General features: G+C 53.4%; 4 protein-coding genes across 4 annotated transcripts; 3 read left to right on the top strand and 1 right to left on the bottom strand.

The window, feature by feature from the left end:
- Positions 1-1,192: 1,192 nt before the first annotated feature.
- On the top strand, positions 1,193-3,422 carry BJX67DRAFT_318635 (putative HLH transcription factor (Hpa3)). The gene is made up of 4 exons (XM_071027285.1): positions 1,193-1,772; positions 1,833-2,549; positions 2,604-2,843; positions 2,899-3,422. Exons 1-4 carry the CDS (start codon positions 1,559-1,561, stop codon positions 3,198-3,200), a joined length of 1,473 nt encoding a protein of 490 aa, XP_070880847.1. The 5' UTR covers positions 1,193-1,558; the 3' UTR covers positions 3,201-3,422.
- Positions 3,423-3,879: 457 nt separating this feature from the next.
- Positions 3,880-4,366, top strand: BJX67DRAFT_318651 (uncharacterized protein). Its single transcript, XM_071027287.1, has one exon. The coding sequence runs from the start codon at positions 3,981-3,983 to the stop codon at positions 4,275-4,277; it is 297 nt and encodes a 98-aa protein (XP_070880848.1). The 5' UTR covers positions 3,880-3,980; the 3' UTR covers positions 4,278-4,366.
- BJX67DRAFT_318627 (uncharacterized protein) lies at positions 4,097-8,388 on the top strand. Its single transcript, XM_071027284.1, has 2 exons — positions 4,097-4,393; positions 4,462-8,388. The coding sequence occupies exon 2, from the start codon at positions 4,483-4,485 to the stop codon at positions 8,296-8,298; it is 3,816 nt and encodes a 1,271-aa protein (XP_070880849.1). The 5' UTR covers positions 4,097-4,393; positions 4,462-4,482; the 3' UTR covers positions 8,299-8,388.
- A 74-nt stretch (positions 8,389-8,462) lies between these two features.
- On the bottom strand, positions 8,463-9,644 carry BJX67DRAFT_386187 (uncharacterized protein; the record flags this gene model as incomplete). The annotated part of the gene is made up of 1 exon (XM_071034020.1): positions 8,463-9,644. One exon carries the CDS (start codon positions 9,642-9,644, stop codon positions 8,463-8,465), a length of 1,182 nt encoding a protein of 393 aa, XP_070880850.1.
- Positions 9,645-10,012: the final 368 nt, after the last annotated feature.

The raw sequence follows: 10,012 nt of genomic DNA on the forward strand, positions 1-10,012 counted from the left end.
GGAGAAGACGACGAAAGGTTGGACATGGGCGTTGAAGACAAGTCTCAAAGATCATCCAAGCAACAGGACCTTGGAAACCTGACTCGATTACATCTGGGCACCGCGGCAGTGAGCGGTTGTCCGTGGCGTGGTCAATGATGAGCAGAAGGGCGAACCTTCCAGGTCTTTGAACCTTGAAAAGCGTAAAATTAAAATCGTTTAAAAAAATACTGTAATAATGTTTAAAAAGAAAAAGAAAAGAGCAGCAGCTGTCTTCGGACCTCATCTCCCTCAATCCCTGTTCTTTCTTCCTGTCCAGCCCTGCCTGACTGTCACTCGCGGTGTCACAGTGTCTCGGGAAATATTATTTATCCTCTCGACTACCTCGACTCCTTTCATTCCTCGAGCCGGCCTTTGCCTTGGGATCTTTAAGTTACCTCCGGTATTTGTGACTGGCACTGGCACAGGCACTGGCACAGCCAGCCCACCACCACCACCGACCAGTGCGACCCTCTGCGCAATTTGAGGGAAAATTTAGCTGCTTGTCGCTTGTCCCCTCCCTCGTTGCGCCAGCCTCGTTACACTTCCTGGCTCCTTGCTCTCGCCCGCTCCCCGCCGTCGTTCGTTTTTTTACGAAGTTCACGTTGTTTGCAAGCCGTCGTTGCAGGCGGAGCCTTTGCCCTAAGCGTGCAACTCCTCGCCCAATTGTTGGTCCTTTCTCCTTCTAGATCTCGTGCCACGTTCTCACTAAAAAACGTTTGCCACTGCCGCTAAAAAGGTGAGCGACCCGCTCTCCTGCAAACCCCCAAGATCTTTAAGATTCTCCCTGGCCCCGTTTCTCTCCATCCAACTCTCCTCTGGGTGAAGTCCAGACCAGACCAGACTGAGAATTGACACGCGAACTCGAGTTCAAACAGATTTTCTCTCGACTGTTCTTGCTCTCTCCCCTCTCCACTTTCTCTCCCTCGTTCGTTCCCTTCCAAGGTTGCTGGTGGATCGGTTCGCTTTCTTTTTTTTTCCGTTTATTACCACGCCCCGTCCTCGGTTGTCCGACGGCAGCAAACAACAGCCGCCGTTCCTTCTTCGACCCTTTCTCCCTTTCTTTCTCCAGCTTCAGCTCATCGGCTTCGACCTCTTTTGAATTCATTTCCGGTGGCTACGGATTATATTTTATTTGAAAGTGCGTCTCGACCAGCGGCACTGCCATCCTTCGAAGTTGGCTTCTGTTGTCGTTTGAGGAAGGGATATCGCCAGGAGCATATACCAAGCCCAGAAATTGACTCGAGACCAGAGTTTAACGATTCGAAGGAAGATTTTGACTTTACTTTCTTTATATGATCCCGAGAAGCTACCACACGGTCGCTCAATTTCTGAAACCTTCGTCAGATGCAACAGTGCTGAATCCGCTCTTTAAGAACCCGTCTGTATAAACTTACCTCCCGACCTGCGAAAGTTGTTCCATTCTAGCCTGATACCCACCCTCACGCTTCCGGAACATGAGATAGTCCGGATATCATTCCACCTTTACCCTTCTAGATGCTACCGCATTATCTCGATATCTACTGCTCAATCTATCGCAATGGATTCAAGTATTGCTCATCGACCGTGGGGGCCGACTACTGCTGGACCGCAAGCCCCTCCAGTCGCGACTTCGTCCCAAACTCTCCCTTCCATCTCCACCCTGACTGCCAACATAGCCCATACCCCGGCGCCGGCGGAGAAGTCACCTGGGAACGCTTCTCTGAATACAATTGAACGCGACTCAGGGAATTGGTCCATGCCCCAAAGTACAAGTTGGTTGACCAGTTTACCCGCGCATCCGGTAACGGTTGATTCTAACTGCTTGGTCACAGGGTCTTCGACTTACTCGACAGCAACAAATGGCACCGGCAACCAACCCACCCTTTCCTTCCTTACATCCTCACAACCGTCGCCCAATCGTGTTTCCTGTGTCTCCGAAAGGTCTCCCTACTCGAGCGACCAAGCGCACACGACCCCCCCATCGGCCGGTCCGCAACCATCCCCAAACTTTGCCCCATCCCAACCCAGTTCGGCATTACCATCGCTTAATCAGAACTACGAGGCCCCCTCGCAACGTGGCAGCATCGTGGAGCCTGCAGAATCTCGGCGGAGCAGCATCGACAGTCGGATGAACCAGGGCATCAATGCCTTGAACATAACCAACCCTGCTTCTCCCTATCATAGCACAAACGCATCTCAGTCTTCAATCGTGTCAGGTTTGCAGAGAGAACGTGGAATATCTACAGATATCAACGTTTACCGGGGCCCTCGTTATTCAGGAGCGGCACCTTTGTCACCCCTGGGTCCGCGTGAACCACGCGGGTTTGCGGCTGGCCGCACTGCACCCGCTATTTCTTCGAACCCTCGATCGGAGATCTACAACGCCGAAGCTCCCACTGCTGGTCTCGCCTATGCGTTCCCGGATCCGACTGTTGCACGCTCGAATTCTCTTTCGGGAGAGAAGTCCTCCCAGTTCTCTCGCAAACCCAGCGCTACCGAATCCTTATCTAGCATTTATTCCGAATCCCGACTGCCTCATGGCCAACATGGTTAGTCAGCTATCAGAGATGTCCTGGCAGCGTTGCGAAACTAACTACTTGCAGAACTCCCACAAAATGTACACCACCATACTTTGCAGCACAAGCAAGTGCGTGGCCTCATAGGTGAATCGGACCCACACACTGGCAGCACTCCTTACAGCAGAACGCCTGAGTTACGGGTTACACATAAGCTGGCGGAAAGAAAGCGCCGGAGTGAGATGAAGGACTGTTTTGAGAGTTTGCGAAGTCGTCTTCCACAAAACCAGAACAACAAGTCCAGCAAGTGGGAGACGCTCACAAGAGGTATTCCCAACATTCCGCCGAAGCTTTGCTCGATCAGCGACTAACCTTTCCCTAGCAATTGAGTATATTTCCCAATTGGAGAACACGCTTCAAGCCACCCGTAGGGAGAATGAAGGGCTGAGAGCGGAGCTTGAGGAGATGCGGGCGCAGCTCGGTCAGCAGCAAACAAATGGGTCTCGCCCGGTTTTTGAACACCACGCAATTCCTGCACAACCGAATGGCCAGACACATGGTCCTATATTCCCTGGCTACAATGCGGGGCCTCCGCTCCCGCAGGAGCAGCCGCGTACGCTTCCTCCTCTCCTCAACTCGCCTGTCGCAATGCAGGGCGTACAGTACTCCGACGATCGACGGTGATTTCCGTATGCCATGTCTTGCACGCTACGATATCGTCTCGACTTCTCCCTCTTCATATGTTTCTCCACGTTACATGTAGACTCGAAATGGGCGGACTATTCATTTCAGCGATGATTTTCTTTTGTTGAGGTTCGCAAGATATCCGGTCGACGAAGGACACGTGTCTCCTGTTGTCTCATTCATATATATTCCCTGACGTCTGAATGTGAGTCGAATGTATTTTTTTTGCATTGGGAAGAGACGTTGGGCTGGTCTTGGTATTGGTTTGAAGCTTTGGCCGGGAGTGGGTTCCCGATGGCTGTATTGACCTTACGCTACAGAAATCAACGCTGGCACGAAAGGCAAGACAACTTGACGTGATTTATCCCAATGCTCTTGTAAGCGCCGTGCATTCCAAATTTATCAGGACAGGGGGAATATTTAGAAACAATCATCATACAACTGATGGGGTTGAAGCGAGAGCGCCCAATCATGTGCCTGCGGAACAAAAATAGCTCCCGTCGGCGCTTGCAGTCTGTCCCGAGCACAGCGGCTACAGAGCTCCCCTGGCTCTCTCCATGGCCAATCCTCTTCTTCATCTACACTTCTCTCCTTCTGTGCAGTTTCCATCTTCAAATATCGTCCAATGAATTGTCTTCAGGCTTCTGTTGTCGTCTCATGTCCTCGAGGGATCAGAGCTCCCGGAGATTTGATTCTGCAGACCAGCCATCCACATGATGCTCTACCGGGTCGTGTCCACAGGCTCGACCAGACCCTGGTGCTTGAAGCTCCATCTTGAAGATGGTCCATGGTAAACAAAATGCGCGCGGTTCGCTGCTCTTTCGGTCTTTCTTCTTTTTGCCCCTGGTCTTTCTCTCCCATTGTGTTATCGATCTCTTCAAGTCTCATCTCTCGACATCACCTCCGTCTTTCTATTCTTCCACAGTGATTGATGACTCATGGCCCTTGAATGACAATAAACGGCGCTGTTGGGCTTTCATTGGGAGGGTTTATTGTTTGGTGGGAATTGTTACATTCATGCACGGCGTGTTTCCTTTCAGCCATTCTTTCAATCTGCATGTTTTGGCCGTTGTATAGAGGTCTGGACCGTTTCATAGTGTCTTTCTCGACCGATCACCTTGTTTTGTTGACTAAAATCAATCATCTTTTATCTCTCCGGCGTCGGTTGACTCTTTATTGAATCGTGTCTTCCTGTGGGTATTCCTTGCGTCCCATCTACCTCTTCCTCCCATGCCATGACTAACACAACATCATCATGCAGCAGAGCATCCAGCTTCGAAGAATGCAGCCCGGCTCAGAAAGGCAACGGGCGCAACTGGCTATCCCAACCAGTAAAGTGCCCAAGTTCCCATTCTCATCACCAATCACGGAGGAAATCGGCAGCCCTATCTCGTCGTCCTCAGAGGACCGAGAGATGGAAAGGAACCGGCCTTTCGAGTTTCTAGTCAAGATGTCTGGCGAGAAAGCCCCAGCCCATAAGGCGGCTTCCAACAGGGCCCGGGAGGTTGAACCCAACCTCTTGCATACTGCCGAAGGACGCGGAGGAAGCGGCTTGAGCTCATTTACGGCGCGAAAGAATCCGGAAAGGCCAGTAGGGCTGAATCTAGATATCCCCAGCTCAACTCCCCAACCGCGAAAAGAGACTACCGGTGCCTTCGTGGATCTGAATGATCTCAAGGTTCTCTCGAAAGCACGAGAGGAGGAGCGAACGGCGCAAAAGGTCAAGGGTATTCTCAAGAAGGGCGATACCCGAGGATTCCAGAGGCTCCCGGACGACCCTTCAGACTCCAGTGGAGGAAGGAAAAGAAGATCGCTACTTGATGCTTTCCCCAAGAGCCCGAAGAAAAAAGCCAGGGATGATGGTGTCTCTCCAACTGACCGTCCGATTGTCATCGGTTACTCCGTGCCATACGACTCCCCAGAGTTTCAAGATGAGAAATCAAAGGAGCTTGACAGTGCAGGTACACAGCAAACTCCGCTCACACCTTCTATAATCGTTACCCCCGCCGAGGAAGACGGTTTCTGGCGGCACCTCAGCCCAGAGAATACTCGCCCCCGGGCAGCCTCGAGCGTTTACTCCCAACCCTCTCCAAACCTCGGGCCCTACCAGTCCGATGTGCCCCCTGTCCCGGCCCTTCCCGCGCTATATTCTAATGGAGGCGAAAGTAAAATCTCAGATTCTCGAATAGGACTGTCTGTTAACTCAGTTCGCAAGGATCATCAACCGACAGGGCGATCCCGGTCACACTCGAATGAAAAGATTTCTGAACGCTCGAGTCGGCTCACTATCAGCACAGCCCTGAATGGGCGCGCTTCCCAAGGATGGTGGAATTATATTCTCTCACCATTACTGAGCCGTACCAGCACACTCCTGAGTCGAACCACCCCAACCGAGACTCGCCCTCCACTGCCTACCATTGCAACGAACTCAACGGGCTTGAGTGACGAATGGTGGGAGGAAAAGGAACGATCGTATTTCTCGCCTGATACTCCAGAAGCGACCGAGGCTACCCGTAGGTTATCCAGCATGCAGCGCACGAACGGCAACCCATTCGCCGACTTCGACTGGAGCATCGACGAACAGCAGACGCAGAGCCCTAAGGGCGGGGACAAGGGGGTAGCGTCGATGATGTTCTCAGGCCAGAGAATCCAGGGCGCCGCAGCCGAGTATTATCAGGCGTGTGCACATGAGCTCTTCAGCGGGACTCCATACTTCGAATGCATCGATCACCTCTGCTCAATCACCCCGAAACACAAGGTCCCCGTCGTTGCTGCTAGCCCAACAATCCAGGAGATACAGACAGAGAAGGGCCTCCTCATCGATGTTGACGACATGCCCCAATCAAACAATCTTGAATCACCGCGGTCGGGTATAACGTCTATAAACTCAAGTCCGTCAGATGAGGCGAGTATCATATCCAGGGAATTGAGAACGTCACCCAAGAGCTCGCGAGCGGCTCTCAGCGAAAAGACGCCGGGGGCTCCGGAGATCAGCTCACCTGTTCTCGATACTGGTGCTAGACAACTTGAATTATCGTCGGAGGCGCAAAATGAAAGCCAGTCCACTAATCCCTTTCTTCAGCAATCAAGAGAAATTCTTGTGCCAGCGAGTACTCACATCCAACCACCTGCTCACTATCCCCCGCCTAATATCCATATCGAGAGCGCCCCCGCTCCGCAACCAGCGAATATCTATATCCAAGTTCCGGCGCCTCAAGCCCCCCCAAACGTTCATTTTCAAGCACCCACGCCTCCTGCACCTTTTGCCGCGCCTGCAGCTCCCGAAGTTCCTAACGTCCCCGAAGCTACTGAACCCCAATCGGCTCCCATGGGGCCCATTGTTCGTACAGCCCCGACAGAGCCGGAGGCTCCTGCACCAGCTGTTCGAACAGCTCCTCCTCCCATCTCAATGCCTTCTCCCGAACAAATACCCCCTCCGAGCTATGGGGTACAGCCCCCTTCACCTTACCCTCGGTCTCCGGAAAGCCTGCAAGACTCTACAGAAAGGGGTGCGATTCGACTCTCGAATATGCCTGCTGGCCCGGCGCCGGCGTACACAGCACACGACAACGCGGCCGAATTACCACCTCGAACAAGGGCTGCTCCGATTGCAAGAGAGGATCTGGCCCACCCCGTGACGGAGCGAGATAGGATAGAGAATCGGCGAAGGAGGTATGAAAGGGAAGATGCGGTTGGCAGGAGGGCTGGTGGATGGTGGAGGGGCAGAGGCCCGTTCAGCAACAAAGGCTGTTTTGGCAGGACAGGTCGCGAAGGCAGGTTAAGGCGGCGGTGGTATCTAGCCATCTTTCTCTTATTTATTTCCATCGTGGTGGGCGCTGTTCTTCTTGCAATATTCCTGACACGGAAAGGAGACGGTACTCCAGTCCAGTCACAGTGGCTAAACTTGACTGGATACCCACCAATGCCAACAGGGATCTCGACCATTGCCGGACCTGAAGCCCGAGTGCAGGACTCGGGATGCATCATCCCATCCTCGATGTGGAGCTGCGCGCTGCCGAAAGAGCAACAACCTGCGAACGAGCCGTACGCCCCTAACCAGCCAAATTTCCGCGTCGAGATCCGATTCCAGAACGGAACCTACGATAGGAGCACGGCAGTCGCACCCCGGTCCCTCCAGTTACTTTCAAGGAGCGCCAACCAGCTATTCAACCCTAGCCCATCACCGCCATCCACCAACGACCAGAAATTCCTCGGGAAGACAACAGACAAGAACTCCGAGCCGTACGACGGCGAAGAAACTCCATTCTACATCACCGTTCTCTCGGCAGAACACCTATCCTCATCTCAACTCTCAAAGCGAGATAATAGCTCGAACAGCCATTTCCCCGACGTCGGATCCCTTATTCCCTCACCCGCAGTAGATTCAGACGGCTCCGCCGCCCCCGCAGTCCTCTACCCATTCCCGTCCTCCCAGCCTGTCCGCCTGTACAACCGGGATAAAGACGACGAACACTACGGCTTCTACACGTACTTCGACAAGTCGATCTTCCTCTCCTCCGACACCGCTGTCACAGGCCGAAAGGACAATTCTGCAAACGACACAAACGGCGGGTCCACCAAGGCTGACGCCCGAGTCCGCTGCACCTTCGCCCAAACGCGGTTCCTTGTCCAGATCTGGACGAAACCAGAGCGCTCGGGGAAGACCCTCTTTAGTAGAAGCGCTAGTAATTCGACAGAGTCCGACTCTGACTCTGCGTCTGCAACGGAAACTACAGCTGCAACTGCGTCCCCAACATCCTCCGCGACGGACTTCACCCGTCCGGGATCCTTCCCTTATCCGGTTACCATCACGCTAGACCGGCACGGTGGGATCCCGACGGAGAAAATGGTGTACTGCTACGGCATGGAGTCGGATCAACATATCAACGGGACCGAGAAGAAGTTCCAGGTTGAGGATCGGGCGTTTGGCGGCGAGGTGATTAACCCTGCGCCGGGGATCTTTAATCTCACGGGATCGGGAGACGATGACGATAATGATAATGGGGATGACGGTGACAACGGCGAGGAGTATGGCGGGTATGATGGAGGAACAGGTGGATGTTCATGCCAGTGGGTGAACTGGGCTGGAAGTGTCTGATCTTGCATTTTGTATAGTGCGATTTATAGTATAGAGTATATCAAAAGGAATATGTACGAATAAAAATCTCAATTACTTCTAAAGTAACTATCTCTCCGGTACTGTACCCTCATCATCTCATTATCAACCCCCCCAAAGATATACAAGAGCTCTAACTCAATAAATCACCCAATATACGCCCCAAACCGGGCAATAGCCTCATCCCCCCTCAACCACTGCATATCGCCCGCCCGTAAACAGACACCAACAACAATACTCCCATCCGCAGCCCTGGGCAGAAAATAAACCAGCCCCTCCCTCGCCCCCGCAGTAAAGGACGGCCGGCGCACGGCGTCGGGTCTACCAAGACCTGATCCAGATCCAAAGTCAAGGGTACTCAGTTCGCCCTCCTTCGCCCAGGAACTGAGTCGGATTTCGAGGGGTGGAGTGCGCTTTGCTGTGGATGTGGATGTGGATGTGGATGTGGATGTTGGGATAGCGTTTATGTTCTTGTTTCCGCCAGCGGCACCGATACTGGTACCGGCTCGAGCTCTAGTGACCCCCCGCTGTATCCTCGACGCCCGGGTTATCGCTTCGGCTTGAAGATCCCTCGGTGTAAGGGCGTCTCGGAGATAGAATGCGATCTCTCCGAGGGACATGGCTAGTAATTTTTCCACGGGGAAGGAGTGTGTTGTCGAACTTGTCATGAACCCTGGGTAGGATGGTGGGAGGGCGAAGAAGCGGCGGATGTCGACGTTTCGGGAGAGGGTCGTTGTTGTTGTTGTTGTTGTTGCTGCTGCTGCTTCCGTTGTATCACGGCCACGGCCAGGGTCAGAGTCAGAGCCAAGGATAGTTGATTTAGAGGTCGAGGTAAGTGGGCAGGTGGTGGGAGGAGATACTCGGGTACGGGTACGGGCACGGACGATAGCCTGCCATATCAGCGCGGAGAGGGTGTCGTCTGTTGAGATGAATTTGAATCTTCCTTTTTCTTTTTCTTTCTCTTTCTCTTCCTCTTCCTCTTCCTCTTTCTCCACTGGTGATGGTGGGAGAGAGTCCATAGCGAGGGATTTGAGGGTTGATAAGGAAGAGGCTGGGAAGACGAGGTATGCCCATTCGAGGGTTGACTCTGACTCTAACTCTGGGTTTGGAACTGTTGGGATGGTAGTCGCTGTATACTCCTCCAGCCGCTGCTGCTGGAATGCGCCATCCTCTTCGTCACCATGACCATCACCATCAGAACTCTGGGCCAACGGGATACGCCCACAGCGACGCATATTACCCTCCTCAACCTCCGTCTCCAAGAAAGTCTCACCGCGACACGCTTTCGCAAAGAGCCGTATGACGCCCGCGAGCCCGGCCATATCCATTGCGCCATGCTGGCCGACAAAGGTGAGCAGGACGCCGCCGTTGATGAACGTGGCTTGGATCAGGAAGACGGGGAGGTTGGGCTTGAGTTGCTTCTGGCCATGACTATGGCCATGATCGGCGGAATCGGGGTCTGGGTCTGTGAGTGTCTGCACAGGGGAGAGCAGAGACTCAGGGAGGAATCTGAAAGGGAAGTTTGTTTTGCGGAGGGTGGTGTAGTCTGGGAATTGGCTCTGGTGTGACGGTGAGGATTTGATGACTAGGCGGGGTGGATTGGGTGAGAGTGAGGGTGAGAGTGAGGGTGAGAGTGAGGGTGAGAGTGAGGGTGAGAGTGAGGGTGAGAGTGAGGGTGAGAGTGAGGGTGAGAGTG

The sequence above is a fragment of the Aspergillus lucknowensis genome (genome assembly GCF_044049455.1).
Source record: "Aspergillus lucknowensis strain CBS 449.75 chromosome Unknown BJX67scaffold_79, whole genome shotgun sequence".
NCBI classification, from domain to species: domain Eukaryota; kingdom Fungi; phylum Ascomycota; class Eurotiomycetes; order Eurotiales; family Aspergillaceae; genus Aspergillus; species Aspergillus lucknowensis.